At 35.3% G+C, this 25,763-nt stretch overlaps 1 protein-coding gene and 1 non-coding gene across 2 annotated transcripts in view; both read left to right on the forward strand.

The window, feature by feature from the left end:
* COL19A1 (collagen type XIX alpha 1 chain) overlaps positions 1 to 25,763 on the forward strand; it is a 383,293-nt gene that overhangs the window by 112,688 nt on the left and 244,842 nt on the right. Inside the window, exons 10-11 of the mRNA XM_004605970.2 lie at positions 4,505 to 4,549; positions 6,827 to 6,871. Coding sequence (XP_004606027.2) covers positions 4,505 to 4,549; positions 6,827 to 6,871 — 90 coding nt within the window. The remainder of the gene's footprint in view (positions 1 to 4,504; positions 4,550 to 6,826; positions 6,872 to 25,763) is intronic.
* Positions 11,592 to 11,653, forward strand: LOC129404615 (U7 small nuclear RNA). Its single transcript, XR_008629996.1, has one exon. It is a non-coding gene; the product is annotated as a U7 small nuclear RNA (small nuclear RNA).

The following is a 25,763-nucleotide window of genomic DNA, read 5'->3' on the forward strand; positions in this document are numbered from 1 at the left end:
AAAATAAACATACAAAAAGTCACTTTTCAAAATTATATATTGAGTGTGGCAGAACTATAGTCAGACTTGTGGAGGTCAAATTATTGATAAAATCAAAACTGATTTTTTTGTTCAGTTGCCTATTTTATTCGTTTTCATCCAATAATTCTAGCATTTTGATTCAGATGTTTCTTCTAACTCTTGTATTCAATGTTAAATTGAAATGGATCTTCTTTTAATGAATCTGAAGTAATTAGTGAGAAAATACTACTAAATTCCAAGTGTATATTAAATTTATAACATTATATTTCTTGGAAATATGCTCAAAATGAAATGATCAAATTGAAACTTTAAATGTGGGAAGAGTGTTATATTAAGATCTCAGATTAAATTTCGTTGTTGTTGCGCTAGGGATCCCACTCACAGCCTCACACAGGTGAGGGTGGCACACAAAACTGCCACTGAATCACTTCTGGTTCTAATATCTCAGACTTTTAATCAAACGCGGAATGCCTAACTTCTTAAATTAATAATCACTACAGTATGGTTTATAGCTTTCTATTTTCTGAGTTTAGTCTTAATTATGAGCAAATTTCATTTCTTTACTAAATCTACTCTTTTTTACTTGTTCTAATTGATACTAGACTTGCAGGTGACTGCCCTAGGAAGTGTTATGCCTTATCAAGTGTCCTTCAGATATACATATTTCCTGCTTAATAAGAAAAGACATTGATTCCAATATCAAAGGTATCAGAAAAGCAAATAACTTGTCTTTTATGTTTTGCTGTGCTTACTGCAAGGAAATATGCAGTGATAAAAGAGGAGGTAAACTGAAAACCTTCTATCAGTTTTTCAGAAAGCCATTAACTGGCTCTAAATCACACCTAAGTTTTTCCCAAAAATTTATCCAAGAAGTTAGTTTGGATTCAGATCGTTCATTGAAGTTGAAGACACACTATATATTCTGGTAATAACTGAGACAGCAATGTCATCAGCAGCAAAGTTTTATTGTTTACTGCTCTATATTACATATTTCATTTGCCCCTCTGTGGCTTGAATTTGTAACACTAAAGGAAATAGCCCATTTGATTAAAAGCAAACAAAATTACAATAAAATTCATGGCCACAGAAACAAGTATTGAAAAATGTGATAGCCATTGAAAATATGTATTACAATTCTCTCTTAACCATTTGTTAAAATATTGATTGCAAATAAATCTGGAAATTTATCTGCGGTAAAGCATTTCATTTCTTTTTTATGGAGAGACTAGAAGGATGGAGAGATAATAAGAGTTCAAAAAGAAGCAACTAATATGTTAATTTTAGTAATTTTAGGTGAGCATTTATTTAGTAGATAGCTTTAAGTTTGACCCTAAGGTAGATAGTGCACCAGAGCTTTGAAATTGATTCAGCGTAAATATTTTAATGAAAGCTATTATGAAATATGTGTCTACTAAAGATACAGGAATTATCAACATCATAGCTTTATAGATTTTGAATATACCATTAGCAGTGTGCTGCATAGAGCTCTAACTTGACATGTGTCAGAGGTGGGGTTGTAGGTGCCAGTACTCAGAGAAAAATCATACATAAGATTAAATCATGAGCAAAGAAAAAGAGGAAGAATTACTGCCACTACCTTTATTCTTTAAAACATTTTTGGTAGTGCATACAATATCAGCACATTTAACTGATTTACATGATTGTGTACAGCTTGTAATGTGATATAAACAGTATATTGAACTAATAAAAATGTTTCTACTCATTTAGACAAATGGACACAGCTTTGTGATGAGTAAAAGAGGCTCCGCTTCCATAAATGTTCCCGGACATTAATTAATTGCTGTGCTTCTAATTCCTGTCAATCAAATTAAATGGGAAGTTTATAAAACAGTTGTGTGATGCCTGAGGTCTTGAACTATATTTTTTAAATTTCTGAGGGATATATTTTATTATATAAAGAAAATTTTGTTGACACTTACACTTCTAATTTTATTGAGCAACAAAGTTTTGCCTTAATTATATTCTGTGATGACGCCAGTTGTCAAGTGTTACTATAGAACACTTGAAAATAGTATGTGTACATGCATATCTATGGTAAAAATTTTCTAAAATTTGAAAAAGATGTATTGATAAAATATAAATATATCAGCATAGGGCGGTATCTAAAAAGGTTGGAATGTATGTGCTGCACATGGGAGCCTTCAGTTACATCCCTGGCACCACATAGCACTTAAACACGGCTGGGAGCAACCCCAACACTAAGCTCGGAGTAGCCCCTGGGCAAGGGCAGGTGTGACCCTACAATAAGCAAAAGCAAATATACATATAAAGATATTTTGGTACTTAGGTGAAACATTTATTTTCCATTTTAAAGTTGGAAGATGTGACACTTTTCATTCATATATTGGAGATAGGGGCTGGAGCAATAGCACAATGGTTGGGCGCTCGCCTTTCATGCGGCTGACCCGAGTTCAATTCCTCTGTTCAATTCCTCAGTTCGGCAAGCTACCGAGAGTATCGAGCCTGCGCGGCAGAGCCTGGCAAGCTACCCATGGCGTATGGGATATGCCAAAAACAGTAACAACAAGTCTCTCAATGAGAGACGTTACTGGTGCCCGCTCGAACAAATCAATGAGCAACCGGATGACAGTGACAGTGACAAGGGTACTGGGGATCCCCAAGCAGTGCTGAGGAATCCTGGGTGCCACTCCCCGCTATACTCAATCAGCTAAGCATTTGTTCAATGCATAAGCTGAAGGATGGAGAGGTATGTAGGCTCAACAGTGGCAGGGACCACTGAGCCTGCCCTGGAGGTGCTGGGGTGCTCCAGGAGCACTCCGACAAGTGGTCAGGAAACTATACAGTGAAGTACACCACCAGACTAGTTAACTACTCACCAATTCTAAGACATTTGAAGTTCAATTTTTAAAAAAATTCTAAGAAATAATGGGTAACTTCATCTAAAGTGTAAAGAGCCATTGCCATATAAATTAGTGTTAAAGTCACTAGATATCTAACAGCTCAATAGAATTGTTATTGTGCTCTCTAAACCTGGAGATTCAGGAGTCAAAGTCAATTTACATATGCAGCCAGATTTTAGCAACTTCTTTTAAAATATGCACATCTTCCCAGGAGTGTCTTGTTCTGGCCCGTGTACTGTTTGTATAATGGATTTGTCAGAGGTAACCCAAGAATTGTAGTAATGGAAACTGATTGGCATCTGCTGAAAACCTTTTTTTTACCCAAGATAGGAAACAGATGAATGAAAAGATCTAAAAATTCTCCTTATTGTTTCAAGTAAAATGGTATTTTTATGTCTTTGAATTTTATCAAAAGACAATCAACAAATAATGAGCAATAAAATAAACATGTGCATATGTACATCTTTTTCTATATATAATAATCATTTGGTTTTTAGAGAACAGTCATTTTACAAGCTTAAATTAAGTGTGTGGGCATCAGATCCAGTGTGTCAGGGTTTATTCCTGACTCTGGGATCACTTTGGGTGGTGTTTGAAGGACTATATGCACTGCAAGAGATCAGACTAGGGTTGGCTATAGGCCAGGCAAGCACCTTAACTCCTCTACTGTCTCTATGGCCTCAAAATTACAATTTCCCCCATAAGATAGAGTGGAAAGAAAATATTTATGTGCACAAAGCTGAGGGGTAGGTTCAAATTCCAGTTCTGTTTCCTTTAAAATATATAATTGTGATAAGATCTTTACAATAATAGCATATACAAAAAATGTTTGTTCTGAGTCCATAGAAAGCTACACACACACACACACACACACACACACACACACACACACACACACACACACACACATATATATAGCACTGTTACCCCATTGTTTATCAATTTGCTCGAGCAGGCACCAGTAACGTCTTCATTGTGAGACTTGTTGTTATTGTTTTTGGCATATCAAATATGCCATGGGTAGCTTGCCAGACTCTGCTGTGAAGGCGGGATACTCTCAGTAGCTTGGCAGGATCTCCGAGAGGGACAGAGGAATCGAACCCAGGTTGGTCACATGCAAGGCAAATGCCCTACCCATTAATATTATGCCTGTATATTTTAATTTAATTTAATTTTAATTTAAGTTTTGGTTTTGGTTCAGACCCATTGGTGTGTGCTGGCCATTAAATGCCTTATCTCCAGTACTATCTCTGGGACCCATATGCCCAAAGGTTTTTTAAAAAGAAAATAAATAAACTATAATGAATAGCCTATAGGAATGCATGGATCATAGAGTGAGGAACCTTAGTTTGAATCACAGTGAATGTCACTACTTGAGTTATCTTGGGCGTCTTATTCATAGCCTCTATTTTCTTTCTTCTTTTTTAAGAAAGAAAATTCTTACCCTCCTTGTGTGATGAGGACAGATGGAAAGTCCTTGCATGTGAGGGTCATTTAATATTAGGCTGCCTTTCCCCACACACTAGAGCTTGTTGTTGAGGAATACAAACATTTATTTATGCTTTTTATGACAAATTTAATGGATTGTGAACTTCTTTTAGGGTGAAGATGGGTTCCATGGCACTCCAGGCTTGCCTGGTTCAAAGGTAAAGAAATTTTTAATGTTCCATTAAATGTTAACAACTTGAATACTGAATTTGCACATAATAGAGTAAAATTTCAGAAAATGTATTTGACAAAACCAAGTTTCCCTAAAAGTCTTTTAGAGGACACTAACGTTTCAAGAGAGAACTCTCAGAGTTTATCATAGTTTTAGCAGCATACGTCTTTAGAAAAGTGAAGAGACACGCTTTCTGGAGTAACAGCTCTGAAAATTATTTCACAGCTTCCTGTCTAATATTTCCACTGCCTTTTCTATCTTTGACTTTATTTGATTGATTTTTATATTTGGTTGTGTGTAGTCCAAATGGAGTTAAACATACTGTGCCACAAGGACATAAAGCATTACTGAGATGTTACAACAAACCTCTTCCCCCACGTCCTCATTACAAAAATTAACTTTCCCATTGCCCGGGCTGCTGCTTTCTTTGCCTAGAATTTTTCTCTTACTAAGAAGTACTTGCCAAGAAACCAAGGAGAGTTTCATTTTCATCTGTGTCCCTCTCTTGTCCACAGGCTGTATTGTCTTTCTGGGAAGGTGTTAGGGTTGTTTATGGTCAGTGACACTGGCAATACAGACACTGATCTAGTCCAGTTTTCTGGAGGGATTGGGAGCCACTTCAGGTGGAGCCAGCTGTTACAGTTCCAGTTAGCTAATTCCACCACAGGCAAGATAACTGTTGGTGCACTCTTAGATGACCGCCAAAGCCAAGCATATCAATTTTTTGCTCTGGAGAAGTTTTACAGGTCTCAGCGAGAAAATGTCAAAAGTGGTTATTGCATTTAGGTGTTTGTCTATCTAAATACTTCTAAGTAAAGAGATGCAATTTTTTAAAAAGTTGCAGACTGAAAACATCTCTTTTTCTTGGCTTGATAAAGATTGTAAGATCAAATTGCAGCAATGTGGTGAAAAAGTTGCGAGTGTCTCCACAACAGATCTAGACAAAACCCATCAATACAGCATGTGTGCATCTGCGAGTAGGATTGCAAGCCAAGGGATGTGCAGATTGATCTGCTGGGAAATAGTTTTGGACTTTCCAGCAGCTGTTTGTGGTGACTGCATCATGCTGACATTGTGGCTGGTGGACTAGGGGTGTTTAGTGGTTTTGAAGTCAGTTTGACTTAGTAAATCAAGTTAAAGTCTGTGAGGAGAAATGCTAGGGCAGGGAAATGGTAGCAAACCTGCCCCCAAATTAACCTACTTTCTTTCCTAGTACTTTTTTTGAGGGCAGATTAAGCAATAATGTTTATTATATCCCAGGTGTGTATATCTGCATGAGTAAATGTACTTGATTAGAGATATATACAGATATATACAGATATATAAATATACAAAATATATTTCTACTATGCTTATAGTAAAAGACTGACATTATTTTCTGCCATATAAACTTTTATGATATAAGATATTACAGAAAAGCAAGACAGAGCAATATGGGCATAAGCAAGTCTTTATGTTTGTCTCTGGAAATGTGCACTGAGTATGTTTTATGTGTTTGGGGGGTGAGTATGACTCATTCCAACACTTGCTTGCTGGCTGGACTCATAAATACTTGACACAAAGAAATCATATAATAAACATATGTCGGTTTTATAGATTTAAAAGCAATATTACAAATATCAAAATAGATAATGAGTAAGTGAAAGAAAATGTGAATCATAGAGAGTGAAGTTGAATTGGTAAACTGCTTGAACAAATATATGATCAAGGGGCAACAACAAGACAGCTACCAAACCCTTTTATGTAACTGAGGGGCAAGTTATCTGAGACAAAAAATTTGACAATGGTGTCAGAGCTGAAGCCAGAGTTTTGAGGACTCAGACCTAAACTCAGTCTTCCAAAACTCTTCCAAGAATTTTCATATTTCATGAAAGTTAATAAGAAAATTCTGTTTCTAGTGGACCTAGTTAAAAATAGTAATATAGTGGTAATAACAACAGCTACTTTATTCTGCACCAGGCTATAATGCTGATGTTTGAAATTCTCAAAGCACTTGAGAAAGGTATTATATGTGAGGCAACTTAACTTTATGGAGAATAAACTGCAGTACATTGGCAGCAGTGACAGTACAGCTTTATCCTAGAAAAGTGTTCCTTCTATATTTAGAAATAGTTAGCATTAGTGTAAATTAAAAAGATATTATAAGAGATATAATTGCAATTATTGGTTTTTTCACTGTTAGAAACATTATCATTATTATTGTAACATTTACATTTGTAAAAGTTATGTATCTATTATCATATTTATCATCCCTCTTCTATAGGGAGAACAAGGTTTTGAAGGCAGCAAAGGAGAAATTGGTGAAAAGGTAAAATCTCTCTTTACATACGTATCTATTAAAAATAGAATTTTGAATAGATATATTTAATTGTTTATGCTTTTTTAATAAACTGTTTTATAATTTTTAGTAAAGCAATTTAAAACATTTGCTTCACTTAATAGGGACAATATGTTGATCATTCTCAGAAATCTTAGCTCATTTGCATGATAGCCATATCTTGTCATTTCTAATTAAGTAAATCCTATTGCTGTAAATGATTCAAGTTTTTGTGTTGTAGCATCACTGATGCACTTAATGTCTGAGTCCTTTAATATTTTTCTTATATCAACAATAGATATAATAGTTTATCAGTTCTAGCAGAAATAATAACTAACAGTAATAGTCAGGATTCAGTAGAAAGGAGACGACAACTCAAATTAGAATAGATTGAAAAATATAAACAAAGGAATGGTTTGAAAGGTATGGTTAAGGTATAAGAAACTGAAATGATTGTGTAATACCCCCTACAAAATAACAGTGAAATCCTGAAGCTTCATTGATTATGAATTGTCAGACCCAGAGGCAGTTAACTGTGTAGAGATGGCTTTCTACAAATAGGAATTGAGGAAGCAGCTAATCCAATATTCAAGCAATGGTTCTTTTACAAACTTGCCATTTTCTGTTGTAAGTACAGAAAAGAATAGTACCTAAGTCATCAAAATTTTCTCTTAAAGCATTCTGTAAGTCTAGTTTCACTTAAACAAAAATGTTAAAACATTTTGAACATAGAACAAAAGCAATGGAATCTTTGTTGTTGTTATCTTATAAAAATATTATCAGGGATGGAGATAGAATACAGGGGTTAGGACGCTGGCCTTGCACACTGCAGACCCAAGTTAGGTCCCTGGCATCATGTGTGGTAATCCCCTGAACTCTGCCAGGGATATCTCTGAATACAGAGCCAGGAGTAGACCCTGAGCACTCCTGAGTATGGTCCAGAAGTTTCAGCCAGAAGGAGATTAGAGAGGGAAGGAATAGATTCATGTTAGGTAATACTGCCTTTAGTTAGTTTTCTCATAAGTAATCAATTTATTTGCTTCTTTTGTGTTTATAGACAGAATTAGCATCTTCTAAGTTTCTTGATAATGATCTTTCCTTATAGAACTGTGAGGGAGAAAAAAGAACAATCATATTATCATATAAGTGGGGATAATTTTATTGTGGTGAGTTTATAAAAGTGGAATTTTCTTTTTTAGAATCCTTTAAAGGTTTTGTATTTAAAATAACATAATAACAAAATTGCACTTATTTACACATTCATATTTTACTTATTACTACTCTGCCTATAGAAATTAGTGAGTATAAGAAAACAGGTGCATACTTTGTTATTTAAAATACCATCTCACTAAAATATTGCTGGTTATTTTTATATTTATATGCATAATTGTTACTGCTCAGTAATCATTCTTTCAAACTCTGAGTTAATAAATATCTTTTCTATTAGATTTCAAAGGTTTTTCTACTAATACCTTTTACTTATTTACTATTACATTCAAATAATCTTAACTGTGCCATGAAAATACAGAGAATGATGACAACTACAATTCAAATGGTTTATGTAGAAAATAAGAATCATAAATGACTCTGATATTTAAAATGTTACTTTCCTTAATATTTCCCATCTATAAGATTTCTGAGATTTTTTCAGTGTTTTGTGCTGCTCATTCCAATTTGTCACCACTTGCATTTTTCCATGAGATGAATAATGAAGGAGCCAGAGAGAGAGAGTAAAGCTTTGCATGTGGCCTTGCAGATAAAAGCTCCATTTTATTCCCAGCACTGTTTGGGCCCCCAGGCATTGCCAGGGGAGCCCTGGAGACCCTCAGCGCTACAGGGATGTCTTGACAAGCCCTGGAACTACCACACACCATCCACAGGCTGCTGCATTAACTGCAACCTGGTTGATTGGGAATTACAGAAAGGGACCCCCTGGACCCATTGAACACCATTTTGGAAACCTACCCACCACAAAAGTAGATAAATAAATGAGGTCATTAATTCTGTTTTTAGATTAAAACTTCCTATATTTAGTTTCATCAACTAAAAAAAGTATATGTAGCACTTTCACATCAGAATTGGGAGTTGAACTGCTGGAAGCATCATTTATTTAAAAAAAAAATGTCACTGTCACTGTCATCCCATTGCTCATCGATTTGTTCGAGCAGGCACCAGTAACATCTCCATTCGTCCCTGTTACATGCCAGTGTAGCCCGATGGTATATCGGGGGATCTTTCAGAATCAGGGGAATAAAGACTGTTGCTGTTACTGTTTTTAGCATATTGAGTACACCACGGGTAGCTTTCCAGGCTCTGCCGTGCGGGCGGGGTACTCTCCGTAGCTTGCCAGGCTCTATGAGAGGGACAGAGGCTTTTGGGGAGGCCTTTAATCACCTTTATAGGTGTTCCCATACTACCAAATGTAAGCTTTTGGTCGACTGGCATGTCGATCTGCACACTGTCAAACACGCACCTGCCTGCGTCTCCGGGTAGCACCTGGGACATCTTCAACTTCAGATTGATTTTGAGTTTGATAGAGTGCAACTGGAGGTTGTTGAGCAGCTGGCAGAGGAGAGCCCTATCACGGAGAGTCTGTGCCAGGTCGAACACCTGCGCCGAGTCCCTGCTGCATGGTATTTAAATTACATGTTATATAAATTACATGTTATCTAATATAATACATAATTTATAATGTATTGTTACTGTCATCGAGTGGGCACCAGTAATGTCTCCATCTTGAGACTTGTTGTTACTGTTTTTGGTATATCAAATACGCCACGGGTAGCCTGCCAGGCTCTGCTTTGGAGTGAAATACTCTCGGTAGCTTGCCGGGCTCTCCGAGAGGGGTGGAGGAATCGAACCCGGGTCAGCTGCGTGCAAGGCAAACTCCCTACTACTGTGCTATTGCTCCAGCCCTTATCATGTATTAAAATATAAAATTAAAATGCAGAGGTTATATCTAAGTTAAAATAGGCTATCTACTAAACATTTCTTATAAGTATGTAAGATATTTTAGCTAGCATGAAACTTCTGTGATTTCCTTATTATTTCATTTTTTATTTTGTTAGATTACCATTTAATCAAATCATCTGCTCTCAATTCAAAGGAGATATAAACAGTAACCAACTTTTGCTATATTCTATAGCTGAGACTGCTCATTGTTCAGTAGATTCTGACTTGCTCTTACTTAGATGTGTTTGTATTATCTACTTGATCATCTTAAAACTGATCTTTTCTTCTACTTTGTCTCAATAACAGTAAACATAACCACAAAACTAGCAAACGCATATGATTTTTGCTGCAGTTTATCTTTTAAAATCTTACAGTGTTAGCTGATTGTTACAGATTTCTAATAACTCGTGATTTCTATTTTCTTGTTACTAGGGTGTTACAGTTATCTGGGTCTAAAGTAACACATAAAACATGCTATCTATTTAAATTAAATTATATTAAGTGTACATTACTCCAATTGTGTTGCCTTACAAATATTTTGATGTGACAGTCTAGTGAAAAGTATACACTATCCCATGCTTAGTTGATTTATTTAACCACACATTATTATAGAATCTGTGTGTAGTATCTAAATAAGTGAAAGTATTAAAATGTCTATTTTGTTTTAAAGTACAAATGCATTTTACTATTATATGAGTTATTTGTGATTGAGCCATGCATCCAATTAATTTATGATTTTTCTATAAGCAGATAATATCAGATTATTTTCAAATAATATTAATCAAACTTTTATAAGACAGTCAAGGTAAAAAAGTATATATAGGGATTATGCTTTTTATATTGAATGCACACTATTTGCCTGTGGTGGTTGGGTTATAAGATATAAAGGCAGTAATGTAAAGTTATTACTAGAAAATGTTCTTATTTGTCTATTTTATAGTTTACTAATGTATTTGGTTTCTTGTCAAGTAACTATTAAAGAGCAATAGCACTAAAACCATTTCTTATTATTCTTCTGCTTTTCCTCTGATATTAAAATATTAACATCATGAAACATCATAAAAAGACCTGATACATAAAAAAACAGGGACAATGAGCATGAAGGACGATTTATTCATTAGCATTTTATTTGCTTCTCATATAGTGATTGAAATGCCATAATAAAGTTATAAGTTAAAACTATTTTTTATTAGGACTACAAGTAAATGATTTGCCTGCCAGAAAATATATGATAAGATTATAGTCAATCAGGCAATCAATAGGACTAGAAACTAAAATCAGTTGCTATTAGAGACAATTGTGATTTCAATAAATCAAGACATTTTATTTGGAAAATATTTTCACTTTACATTAGTCAATTTTTCATTTACTCTTTATTGTTGCAATTGAACATATAATTTGATTTGAGAATTTGAAAGAGTAACTTATAATATTTAGGCCACTTAAAATGAGTTAGAAAATGAGATAAAAATCCAGTGAGTAGGTCTATATTGTATGCATAAACTATTTGAACAATATGAGTGTAGCATCTAGGTCATTCAGCATGGAACACACATTCCTAGTTTGTGAAATACTACTCCAAAAAAGAACCTATCAGACTTGACTGATATAAAACTGATTGTGATCTGTCATAGAACAAGTTCACACATTCCTATTTTCATGAACCAAGTCAGCTCTGCCAAATAGCTGGGTGAATCTGGATGTCTTTGCATTGTGTCTTTCTATAAAGCAAAGATAATTAAAACAAAAGTGAAATGAAATGTGTTACTGCTCTTTTAGAATTTGTCTAGCAGGTTTTCTGATTGCTACCGGAAAGCCTCCCCTAACAACAACAACAACAAAAAAAAAGTGAAATAAATATTTCATCAATAAAATGTATCAAATGTATGTTAATAGTCTAATAGCCAATTATAACTTTTGAAAAACAGATTTTGTGAATTATTGTATCAGTTTTTATTTATCTAATACTGCTTTCTGATTTTTCTTCTCAATAAGTAAACAAAGCACATAAAGATACATATTTTTAGCTACTGGTCCATAGCGATCAGACCCAAACAAATGTCTCAAAGCAAAATTTGTTTATTTGGTTCAGGGTATTTAGCAATTTAGAGTGAGCATAACTCTGATTATTTGGTCTCAGTTGATCTTGCCTGTGTTTACAAATATATCACTTCTTAGCTGAAAGTAGGAGCTCTATGTTGTTCTTTAATGACCTGTTCACTTCAGAATATTCCTTGACAATATTTCTAGATGTGTTTTGAAGGCGGGGACCAAAGGCAAAGGTCCAAAGAGAACAAAGTCTCTGGAGACCCTCAGCTAAGCACTACCAACCCATCACTTTTGCTAATTGTGTTGGCCAAACTAAGTCCCAAACCCAGCCCAGATTCAAGGAGGTGGGAGTGTAGATTTCACTCCTTCAATATAAGCTGCAAAGATACATTGCAAGAGTTATGAATAAATGGAGAATAAGTAGGGCCACGTATAGCAAATTGAATACCAATGAGATGGGACTTAAAAATTTTTAATATAACAAACTGAACTCCAGCATAAAGTTTGAAAGATTCAGCAATTCATTTCTGATTCAATTCATTCTCTCACTTCTCCCATGATTTTTTGGTAGATGTTGTTATTGTTGTTGTTGTTTTGGGACTTCACCCAGTAATTCTCAGGTCTTTCTTCTGGCTCTGCATCCAAACGTCACTCCTGGGGAGTGACTTCTCAGAGGACTATATGAGGTGCTGGGGATTGAACCCAGCTCTGTCGCATGCAAGGCAGACACCCTACTATCATTGTGGTAATATTGTTCTATCACTTAAGTTAATATACTGGGACATGGAGATTTGGGGAAATATTTTTGTATATAAAATTGTGGAGAAGGCCATAGGAAAATGTTGTACAAAAAATAAAATTCTCAATTCAGAATAAATAAATAAATAAATAAATAAAATTCAAAATTCAGAATACAAAAATCAATGTACCAAATAATAAAATCAAGGAATGAGATTCTGTTTTTGTAGTCTTACTTGTGTCACTGTCACTGTCACCCCATTGCTCATCAATTTGCTCGAGCGGGCTCCAGTAATGTCTCCATTGTGAAACTTGTTACTGTTTTGGGCATATTGAATATGCCACAGGTAGCTTGCCAGGCTCTCCAAGAGCAGCAGAGGAATCGTACCCAGGTTGCCCGCAGTTGGCCCAGTGCAAGGCAAACGCCCTATCCGCTGTGCTATATTGCTCCCACACTCCAGTGATTGTTTGTGTCAAGTAAAACAATATAGCAACTAGAAAAATAATTTAAATGTATTTTTTCATCTCAGATGTAGACTCAAGCCTCCCAAAAACTTTCAAACCTAATATAATATTAGAATATTGTTACTATAAAGATAATACTTTCCCAACATCAGTTCAAAACAATTGTCCTCTTGGGTTCTTGTGTAGAATCTTACTGAATATTCACCTACTGCATTTGTTTCATTTACATTAGTAAAATGTAAAACTTCTACAACTTTTAGGAAAGACTTTAGTCTCACAGCTGATTTGAAAAGTGAGGAGAACAGATGGAGTAGAATAATAACTATAATTTCAAAAATAACAGAAATTTATCTGTGGCCAATACCAACTGGTATGGGAGTAGCCATTCCAACTTTCAATTAACCATAGCACTGTCGTCCTGTTGTTCATCAATTGCCTCGAGCGGGCACCAGTAATGTCTCCATTGTGAGACTTATTGTTACTGTCTTTGGCATATTGAATTAACTGTAGGAGCAGGAAATTGGGTAATGTTATATAGTAATACCAGGGCAATGTTAGAAGCTTAATGTTAGTCATTGCTGTTTATATCTTATAGGCTTGATTCTTTACCCTACTAACTCTGGATTATGTTATATATGTTTAATTCTTTGTTGCTACATTTTCTAAGTATATTATATAGAAAATTTTATAGAATGTCAAAAATATGAAAATAAGAGGCTAGTAACCTCCAACTACTGTAATATTTTATTAGATATTTTATTAGACAATATTTATTATATTATTTTTTCTGCAACAGTTTATTGATCAAATAAAAAATTCACTGCTATCTAAAATTTTATAAACACCATTAATGATCCAAAATTGGTATTGTACTGAATCTTAAATTTTCAATAGTTCAAAGAGACCATTTTTACATGAATAGCACACAATAGATGAACTTAATAGCAGGTATCCCTAGAACACAATGGCAAGTCCACCAAGATGCATACAAAATTACCGATGAGCATTTTTTTCACTGTTTTCTTGTGCAAGGAAAACAAATAGAGGAAATAGGAACCCAGCTGGTGACTATCAGATATCATCATCATCTTCTTCATCCTGAGAAGATCCTGATTGGTTGGATGAACTGGCTGAGGCAGCAGCAAACTGGGCTTAATTAATTTATTAATTTAACCAATTTATCTATTAACAATGTATTAATAAATAAATAAATTTATTAATAAATAGATTAATCTATTAATTTGTTAGAATTAGGTTGTCTTTTGAAGTATATTTGTAACGCTTATGCAATATGTCACTGTAGGGATATTTAATATTTTACTTGCACATTCTATTGTTGAAAAATTGTTTTTATATTTTATTTGAGTTAGTACACATAATGCAGAATTATCATAATTTAGCAAATGTCTTTAAGCATATCTCTTGTTCTGTTTTTAATATATTTGTGGAATTAGAATTATTGGTTTAGATGAATATGGGAGTGTTTAATGTAATCTTGATACATATATTATAATTACTTTTATTTAAAAAATTTAAATCAATTTATTCATTCATAAACACTGCATCCTTATTTTATATACCCTCACTAACATTATTATATACTTAACCTTTTTTTTTACCAATTTTAGTAATGAGCATAATTCTCTTTTAATTTTAATTAAAATGCTTTAAAGTCTATGGATGCTGCCCATTGACAGGATTACATGGCGCCAGGGGCAGTCCCTGGGTGTGACCGCTTTGCTACTAGGAAATGGGAAATCTGGGTGGAGGAAGCCCAGTCCAGATCAGAACAGGCTTGGAGGTCTCAGCCCCAGGTCCCACACACCTGGGTTCCTTTGCCAGTTCCTTCATGCGTGAGGCTTGTCTGAATGTGTGGAGAGGGACCTTGAGCATGGCTGTGGCTAGGCTCCGGAGGTCTTTGGCCACCAGGAGCTCTGCTTGGGGTGGGGAGGGAAGCAGGAGCCCATCCCCTCCAAGGACGCCCCAGGAAAGACAGCCAGGCATGCGGGCAAGAGACTCTTTGTCTCTTGTTATCTATGATTAAAAGAGGTAATAATAGACAACAATGGATATTGCATAATGACCAGAGGGTTAGTGTCATTAGCCCTCTTGGTCATGAATAGCACCCTAATGTACCAGGCAATTATTAAATTGCAACACTCTAACTGCAACCCAGTAAGATTTATCATCATCATCATCATCATCCCGTTGGTCCTCGATTTTCTCAAGTGGTCTCAGTAACGTCTCCATTCATTGCAGCCTTGAGATTCTTTTTATTTTTTTATTATTTTTTTAATTTTTAATTTTTATTTATTTATTTATTATTAGTGAATCACTGTGAGGGTACAGTTACAGATTTATACATTTTTGTGCTCATGTTTCCCCCATACAAAGTTCGAGAACCCATCCCTTCACCAGTGCCCATTCTCCACCACCAGTAAACCCAGCGTCCCTCCCACCCTCCCCAGTCCCGTCTCCCCGCACCCCATACTGCCACTATGGCAGGGTATTCCCTTTTGTTCTCTCTCTCTGATTAGGTGTTATGGTTTGCAATAAAGGTGTTGAGTGGCCATTGTGTTCAGTCTCTAGTCTACATTCGGCACGAGTCACCCTTCCCCCGCATGACCTCCGGCCACATTTTACTTGGTGTTCCCTTCTCTGAGTTGCCCAGAATGGGAGACCAGCCTCCAAGCCATGGAGACAGCCTCCTGGTACTTATTTCTACTATTCTTGGGTGTTAGACTCCTATTCTATTATTCTATATTCCACAGATGAGCGCAATCTTTCTATGTCTGTCTCTCTCTTTCTGACTCATTTCACTTAGCATGATACTTTCTATGCTGATCCACTTATATGCAAACTTCATGACCTCATTTTTTCTAACAGCTAAATAGTATTCCATTGTATAGATGTACCAAAGTTTCTTCAGCCAGTCATCTGTTCTAGTGCACTCAGGTTTTTTCCAGATTCTGGCTATTGTAAACAGTGCTGCGATGAACATATAAGTGCAGATGTCATTTCAACTATACTTTTTTGCTCCTCTGGGATATATTCCCAGCAGTGGTATTGCTGGGTCAAATGGAAGCTCAACCTCTAGTTTTTTGAGGATCGTCCATATTGTTTTCCAAAAGGGCTGAACTAGTCGGCATTCCCACCAGCAGTGTAGAAGGGTCCCTTTCTCCCCACATCCTCTCCAACAGTGGTTGCTTTTGTTCTTTTGGATGTGTGCAAGTCTCTGTGGTGTGAGGTGGTATCTCATGGTTGTTTTGATCTGCATCTCTCTGATGATTAGTGATGTAGAGCACTTTTTCATGTGCCTTTTGGCCATTCGTAGCTCTTCCTTGGGAAAGTTTCTGTTCATTTCTTCGCCCCATTTTCTTTTTTTTTTATTAGTTTATTTTTAATTAGAGAGTCATCGTGAGGGTACAGTTACAGATCCATACATCTTTGTGCTCATGTTTCCCCCATACAAAGTTCGATAACCCATCCCTTCACCAGTGCCCATTGTCCTCCACCAATAAACCCAACATCCCTCCTCCCCTCCCCAGTCCCGTCTCCCCCCACCCCACCCTGCCACTATGGCAGGGAATTCCCTTTTGTTCTCTCTCTGATTAGGTGTTGTGGTTTGCAATAAAGGTGTTGAGTGGCCATTGTGTTCAGTCTCTAGTCTGTATTCGACCCGCATCACCCTTCCCCCATATGACCTCCAACCACATTTTACTTGGTGGTCCCTTCCCTGAGTTACCCAGAATGAGAGACCAGCCTCCAAGCCATGGAAACAATCTCCTGGTACTTATTTCTACTATTCTTGGGCGTTAGTCTTATAGTCTATTATTCTATATTCCACAGATGAGTGCAATCTTTCAATGTCTGTCTCTCTCTTTCTGACTCATTTCACTTAGCATGATACTTTCCATGCTGATCCACTTATATGCAAACGTCATGACCTCATTTTTTCTAACAGCTGCATAGTATTCCATTGTATAGATGTACCAGAGTTTCTTCAACCAGTCATCTGTTCTAGGGCACTCGGGTTTTTTCCAGATTCTGGCTATTGTAAACAGTGCTGCGGTGAACATATAAGTGCATATGTCACTTCGACTATACTTTTTTCTTTGCCCCATTTTCTGATGGGGTTGGATGTTTTCTTCTTGTAGAGTTCAACCAGTGCTTTATATACCCTTGATATCAACCCCTTATCTGATGGGTATTGTGTAAATATCCTTTCCGGTTCTGTAGATAGTCTTTGTATTTTGGTCATTGTATCTTTTGTGGTGCAGAAGCTTTTTAGTTTAATGTAGTCCCATTTGTTGATCTCTGTTTTTACTAGATTGCTTAGTTCCGTGTCATCTTTGAAGATACCTTTATCTTCAATATCGTGGAGGGTTTTGCCGACCTTGTCTTCAATGTACCTTATGGTTCGTGGTCTGATGTTGAGGTCCTTAATCCATTTTGGGTTTTTTGTTTTTTGTTTTTTGTTTTAAATATAGGAAACTTTTATTTTATTTTATTTTTGCTTTTTTGGGTCACACCCGCCGATGCACAGGGGTTACTCCTGGCTCTGCACTCAGGAATTACTCCTGGCGGTTTCCTTGCTCCACTTCACATCACTTGCTCCCTTATCAAAGATTAGATGATCGTATATTTGGGGTTGTGTGTAGGGATATTCCACCATGTTCCATTGGTCTGCGGTTCTGCCTTTGTTCCAGTACCATGCTGTTTTAATTGTTACTGCTTTGTAGTCAAGTTTGAGGTTGGGGAGGGTGATGCCTCCCATCATCCTTTTCCCAAGAATTGTTTTAGCTATCCATGGGCGTTTGTTGTTCCATATGAATTTTAGGATTGCTTGATCCATTTCTTTGAAGAGTGTCATGGGTATCCTTATAGGGATCGTGTTGAATCTGTATAATGCTTTGGGGAGTATTGCCATTTTGACAATATTGATTCTCCCTATCCACGAGCAAGGTATATGTTTCCGTTTCCTCATGTTTTCTTTTATTTCATGGAGTAGCGTTTTATAGTTTTCTTTATAGAGGTCTTTTACTTCCTTGGTTAAGCTGATTCCGAGGTACTTGATTTTCTGGGGCACGATTGTGAATGGGATTGCTTTTTTCATGTCCCTTTCCTCTGCCTCATTGTTTGTATATAGGAAACAGCCTTGAGATTTTTAGCAGCCTCTCTTTACTCGTCCTTCCCAATGTTGCCACATTGGAGGATCTTTCTGGGTCAGGGAAATGAGACCCATCATTGTTACTGGTTTTGGCATATGAATACACCATGGGGAACTTGCCAGGCTCTCCCATGCAGGTAGCTTGCCAGGTTCTCCGAGAGGGAGATGAGATGAGATGTCACACGGAGCTTGGTTCTAGTCTCTGGATGTTGGCCATTGATGGAATTACATGGCACCAGGGACAGTTTCTGGGTGTGACCGCCTAGCTACTGTGAAATGGGGAATCTGGGCGGAAGAGGCCCAGTCCTGATCCGAGCAGGCTTGGAGATCTCAGCCCTGGGTCCCACACACGTGGATTTCCCTGCTGGTTCCTTCATGTGTGATGCTCATCCGAATGTGTGGAGAGGGGTCTTGAGCATGGCTGTGGCTGGCTTCCTAAGGTCTTTGGCTGCCAGGGCTCTGCTTGGGGCGGGGACGGAAACTCAACCCACCCCCTCCGTGGTGCTCCGGTGAAGACAGCCAGGCGCTGTCACTAAAGTAGTCAAATAGTACATTAAAATAGTTAATAAGGTCAAGTCCACCCCTCTCGGAGAGCCCGGCAAGCTACTGAGAGTATCGAGCCCGCCCGGCAGAGCCTGGCAAGCTATCCGGGTGTATTGAATATGCCAAAAACAGTTACAATAAGTCTCACAATAAGAGATATTACTGGTGCCCGCTCGAACAAATCGATGAGCAACGGGATGACAGTGACAGTGAATATGGTCGAGAGATAATACGGGTTTAAGGCACTTATCTTGCATGTGGCTGACCCTGACTCAATACCTAGCACTGCATACGGTTCCCTGTGTATCACCAGGAGTTTCCCTGAGCACTGTTGGGTGTAGCCAAAAAACAAAACAAAACAAAACAACCCTCTTAAGATAATTAATATAATCCAAACAACTGCAACACAATAAGATTAGAATATTTTAACATACTACTTACAGCAATAAACAAATCATGCTGATAAAAACTAGCAAGGAAATAAATAGCATTAAAATGAAGTAATTAAGAGATGGGATTACAGATATACAGAAACTTCCATATTCAAAGAAGTGAAAACATTCTTCTCAAGTATATATGTAATATTCTAAAGGATAGATCATGTACTGGGAACAAAAGGTAATCTTGATAAATACGTGAATATTAAAATCAAATCAAGTTTCTTTTCTTGTCACAATTGTATGAGACTAGAAATAATAAAAATTATACGGAAAACCCCAAATGTGTGGATATTAAGCTACATGATTCTAAGTAACTCTCAGGTCAATGAACACATCAAAAGAAAAATTTAAAACTATCTAGATAACAATAAAAATCAAAGAGATGAACTCTCAAATCATATGGGGTTCATCGAAAGCACAATTTTCTTCTCCTCAGCCTACTACAGCAAGCTTTGTTCAGCTTATTAAATTCACTAAGGTCTCATTTAAAACTGACCATTGGTGTTCCTGGTACTTGAAAATATTTTACCCTTCACTTGACTAACCTCTATGAACTCATCACATCTCAAAAGTCATTTTCATGGAGGAGATTTTTTTGAAGTTTTCATCAATAAAAGTTCCTTTTATTATAAATTCATATTAAATTTTCAATATCAACAAAATATCTACAAAACCTTCTGCCTCTACAACACTAATGACAATTTATAGCTATAAATATATTGACATGAAACTTTTTGTTTCCTCCAGTAGAATAGAAGCTTCATAAGAGTTTGATGAGAAAATATCTATTTATTTCTAACACATTGTAATACCCAGATTGATCTCAATTCATTAAGTAATTCAAAACTTGAGAAAAGTAGTGTATATAGGTCAGTGTTCTTTGCAGCACCTGGAGGTATTTGACAATTTTTATTTTGATTCATTACACTTACTGTCAACCCTATTTTTCAAACTATTGCTATTGAATTTATGAGTTAGAATTAGTGATCAAAATTAATTTTACAAACATGACCCTTGGAATTGAGATTTTTATATTATATATGTAATGATTTATTTTATAATATGCTAAAATGTGAAGGGAAGAAATTGTATTTCCATTTTTCACTACTTGTTAGTCTCATTGCCTTTTGGGAGGTACTATCTAGCTCTTTAGTCTATAAAATAAAATACTAAGATTCTCTAAATGTGAGCTAGTGTAGTCTTTTTAATTTAGTAGTAGTGTTAAAGATTATCTATTGATTCTTATGTTATAATTTTAGAGGCAATTGCAGTCCAATTTTAGAACTATTGACCAAATGACCTTAGGTTGGCTCTGCTAGAAATTTATTTAGTAATAACTTTATGCCATTTAAAGACAAAGGAAATTTTTATTTACACAATGATAAGTAGAAAAGGGGAGATCTTCATTCATAGAATGATTCAGACAGCATTACTTGTAGTTTCTCAGTAGCAAGTGCTGAGCATTTTGAAAGGGAGATTCACAGTATGTCATAGTTTTGCTTTTATTTTGAATTTTATTCTAATCATACTCTTTTTTACTCCTGACTTTGGAATTGTCTATAGATTCTCCTCTTATATTTTGTTCTATTTTATTCCTTTTCTCACGATATACCTATGCTGTACATTAACTTCACAATCTCTCCTCTACTCTTTCCAACTCCTCTGCTTTTTTTTTCTTGCCTTTTTGCTTTCACTTAGATAATCCTGATTTTTTTAGGTTACTTTCTTTTCATTTTATTTCAGACATGTCTTGGAAGGAAAGAAAAATTTTAACATAAATAAATGAACTCATGAACAGGCGTCAAAAACTTGTTTGCTTTTTCTTGCATGCCAGACAAAGAAAAACCCTTATTGCTGTTTCTCCCCTCACATCTGAACATTCCTCAGTGAAACTGAGTTTTTAATAAATAGCAGTTTAAAGATAACTCAGGCATATACTGATAGAGATTTTTAGTATATAAAAAAGATTGTGTCTTACAAATTAAACAGTTCAGTGGATTTTAAAACTATTTTAAGGATCAGAGAGGTAACTCCACATACTTCACTAACAGGAGACTGGGCTGATGCCCAGCACCACGTGATTCGTGAACATCACCAGGTGTAACCCCAAACCCACAGCCAGGAGTGGGTCCTGAGCACTGCCAGGGATGAACCAATGACCATCCTTTAAGTAATTTTAAAATTATTTTAGCAATTGATTTAAATTGCTAATCACCAAATACCAATTATCTTTCACTGAACTGCAGAAAATATATGTACTTTATTAGTCGAATTTTTTTGGTTGGAGTTATATTCCAGATGGTAGAAAAATAATTCAGTGTCACCAAATATTAGATGACAGCTGTGTTGTTTTTATTTAGAAACCTCTGGCATGTGAACCTCTTTCAAACTCAGTGTAAAAGCAATTAACTATATAGTAATTACTGAACAAGTGCGTCCCATCTGACTGAAATAGCAGAATTCCACAGCACAGAAGACTGAGGTGTTAGTTAGTGCAGCTGCTGTTCTGAGTAGATGTTGTGCAGGGACAATCTATGTGACAAGTTATTGTCTGGGCTCATGATCATCTGTTGCATTTTAGCTTAATATCTTAAAAGAATTATTCTTGGTTGTTATTCTTCCTTGCTAATCTTCACAATCCTCTCTGCCATATAAGTGACTTCCCAGCCATCTGTCAAAGATGAACGAGACAAGATACAGAAAGTACAAGATAAAGAAAGCAATATACAGTTATTCACCAGGTTTTTAATGATATTTGCTTTATTGTCCTGATAATTATACCAGAATACTGAAAAAAAAACCCAAAATGGTAAAATTCTTTGAGCAGATGTATTTTTGAATGTTATTTTAAGTACCTGCACTTGTCCAGCTCTGGGGAGGCGTGTGGCAGTGCAGTTGGATTTATCTGCTGGCACTATTCCAGGATCTCACTGATTGTAATTCTTCCTCCCACTTAAGGTTTACTTGTATATACAGATGACTCATGGAGTATACTTCATGGTAAAAAGAATCACAGGCTTGAGTCCTACAATAGTATCCAATAAGTATAGGTCAAATTAATTAAGTTTAGAAGGATTTTGGGAGGTCACTTAAATTGAAGTTCATCCACTATTTGCATCTTGACAGATAATCATCCAACCGCTTTTAATGCTGATACCATAATTCTATTTCTTTTATGTAAAAATCTTTCCCCTGACATTTTTATTAATTTATATCAGCTGCAAATATTTGCAAGGGTTCATTCTCATATTACTCTTCCTTCCAAGTGACTGACAACCTGTTGGAGAGTTGAAGATAATAATATTTTGCTTATTTTAAAATTATTATTTCAGAACTTTTCACTCTGCTTCATAGATTCAAAGGTACCTCATATATTTCACACTTTCCATCTCAATGCTATAAACTATTTATGAGTATACTGTTAGAGTAATATTCACAAATGGTAAAGTTCTTCAAAGTGTCTTTTGATCAGTTAATAGAATAGAGGAACTTGGGTTTAGTAGAACTTATTCCTAATCCTGAGTACAATTCTAGCTTACTGCATGGTTATTAGAGTTTTTTTTTCCATGAAAGGAAAGGTTTTAGGTAGATTATCACCAGAATCATAAAATTTTAAAGCTATGATGAATTTTTAAGGAAGGATCTGTACAACATTCAAGCAGTTATTTAGTTGAACCAAATCTAAGTATTTACATTTGTATGTGCTTTTATTTACTTGTTCTTGGGTGAATTCTTACTCAAGTATTTGCACTCAATACTGATCTTCATTGTAATAGATATTTTTTTTCAGTTTGGTTAACAGTCATAAAGTTTGTACATATAAATTAAAATTCTCTAAGTAGCTGATAGAAATATTAAAAACAGGCCTTAAAATACACTTCTATAACTTACATTGCCATAGTCTTTTTATTTGATAACTAAACTCTATAAAAATAAAAGTAGTATCTTTCTCTAATCACTTGCTGACTAACTGCACTTTTATCAACATTTACCAACAAATCCTAAACATTTTGTTTAATGTCTTGCTGAAATAAATAATATGTTCAAGATTCTTATTTATTTTTGTGATAATCATCCTTCACTAATAACTTAAAGTCAAATTATTTAGTAATTCTATCATTTTCCAAGCATCTATATCCAACTTACTTGTTACTTATCTATATTTTTAAACCGTATTTTGAAGGGGACACGAAGTACTGGCAGTGCCAAGGATGGCGCCCAAGGCATATGCTCTCCATTTGAGTCACATCCTGGCCCATATATTTTCTAAATAAGGAAACATTATTGTTATAGGCTTTTCCATCTCTGGTCTCTGAGATTCTGAGATATTTATGGCAATGACTAATTTTCATGAGCTCGTAGTTATCTAGTCTTTGATCTTTAGTCATAAACCCTAATGCCTAATTGGTCTTAAGGGTAGTTAACTTGAATTAGAAAGTTTTCAATTTGTGGCCAGAAATAGGGCAGCAGAAGGTACTTGTCTTGTGTGCAGCCAATCCTGTTTGATCCCTGTCATTACATATTTGGTATCCTGAGCAGCACCAGGAGTGATCCCTGAGACAGAGCCAGATGTGGCCCCTAAGTACCATGGGCTATGTAATCAATTTTTTTTGAAACAGTTTTATATCAACTGTTGCCCAACAAAATACAGGTATTTCCTTCAAAACACAAGTTATATTTTAAATATATTTATTCACTCATCCATTTACTTACTACCTACTCAATAATAGAAGGTATGTTTAGCGCTAGGATATTAGAGATAAAAGGACAGATTATACTCTTAAAGAGCACATATGAAGTATTTTATGATTTATTTGTAAATGTCATAAGTAAAAGGAGGGAATACTTAACTCTGCCTGGCAGAGGTGATTTAGATAGGATGCGTTAGTGCATCCTGAAGCATAGTGTGGGGTTTTCCAGCAAATGAAGGAGGCAAATGGAATGGTTCACTTAAAGACATAGAGCATGAAAAAATATGAAATATTTAAGGAAGGAAGAAGATGGAATCTATTATCTAAAAAAGTAAATTAGAGACCATCAGATAAAAGGGTAATGATCTTTTAAAATAATGACTGAACTATAACAAGACAGAGCAAGAAGAATAGCTTCCAGAAAGAGCTTCCAGAAAATAACCTCAATAGATTCTTTCTGCACATTCAGTTGACTGTATGTTCAGCTCACTTTCCTAGTAAAGGGAGGTTTCCTAACCTCCAACAAAGCAATCAGTTCAGTTGAGAACTTTGATATTTTTAGAAGAATCTTACTACTGGAAGTTCTATCTCAAGTCTTAAGACAGAAGATTAGAGAGTCAATTCTATTTGAAAAACTCAGTTGACATAAATAAGAATTCAAAGGTTTTGCTTAGCATTTTCCAGGAATTTATGAAGCTCCATTTTCTTCTTTTTTGAAATTTAGAGAAACATTTTAGTTTAAAAGAAGAGGGGCTAATGTCTCTAATCTCATTTTATTCTGCTATTTGAGATCTTAAGACAACTTAATCATTTTATAATTCTTTGATTAAAGAAAGAAGAGCATGAGCTATAACAGTTTTCTAAAAGAGTCAATCAAACTAAATAATTTTTTCATTAAAAGTGATGAATTTCTGCTTTTACCTGGTAATAAATAGCCACAGTCATATTAACAAAAAAAAACAAATTTACTCCTTTAAATTTTAACAATTTATAATCTGATGTTTATTTTTGTGATTTCCCTCAAATTTTCAGGGATTCTACATGTGTTATACCTGATTAGCTTATGAGTCAGATGTAAGCCTTGCTGCTAAGAACCCTTGTTTTGTTTTTTTAGAGAGGATTAAGGAATTTCAGGTATAATTTTAACTGAAGCTTTTGCTATATCTCTATTCATTTAGGTTTATTGCTGGTTTGTATGTCAGAGAGCAGGATTGAGTGGGAGGGAAATCAGTTATCCTACATAGAAAATGATATTTTGGGTGTATGTGTTCATAAACTATTTACAAACACTTTGATTACTTGGCAAAAAACAGGCATTACAATATACATTTCTGGAAATAATAAAGAAACCAAAATAAATAAGAAAGACACTTCTAAATATGACATATAACATTTGAAGCAAAGAATAAATTTAAAAAGTAGTTAATGTAAATCATTGAATAAGAAAATACTTATATTACAATAAAGAAGCTTCTACCAAAGGTGAAAATATTTATGTTGCAAAATGTTTATAATGAAGGAATAAATATAAAAATAAAAATTTTTTTATGTAATGACAAGTGAACTATAATAAAATAGTATGGAAAAGCATTATTACAATTAAAAATAATCAAACATTTTTCAACTTCAAAATAATTACCAAGTTCAAAATCATACTTAATGTTCACCAATAAAATTAATAGATAGTTATGCTTTTTCATCACAGCAGAGCCTGGCAAGCTACCCGTGGCATATTTGATATGCCAAAAACAGTAACAACAAATCTCACAATGGAGATGTTACTGGTGCCCGCTTGAGCAAATTGATGAACAATGGGACGACAGTGGTACAGTCAC

The sequence above is a fragment of the Sorex araneus genome, chromosome 4 (genome assembly GCF_027595985.1).
Source record: "Sorex araneus isolate mSorAra2 chromosome 4, mSorAra2.pri, whole genome shotgun sequence".
Taxonomy (NCBI): Eukaryota; Metazoa; Chordata; class Mammalia; order Eulipotyphla; family Soricidae; genus Sorex; species Sorex araneus.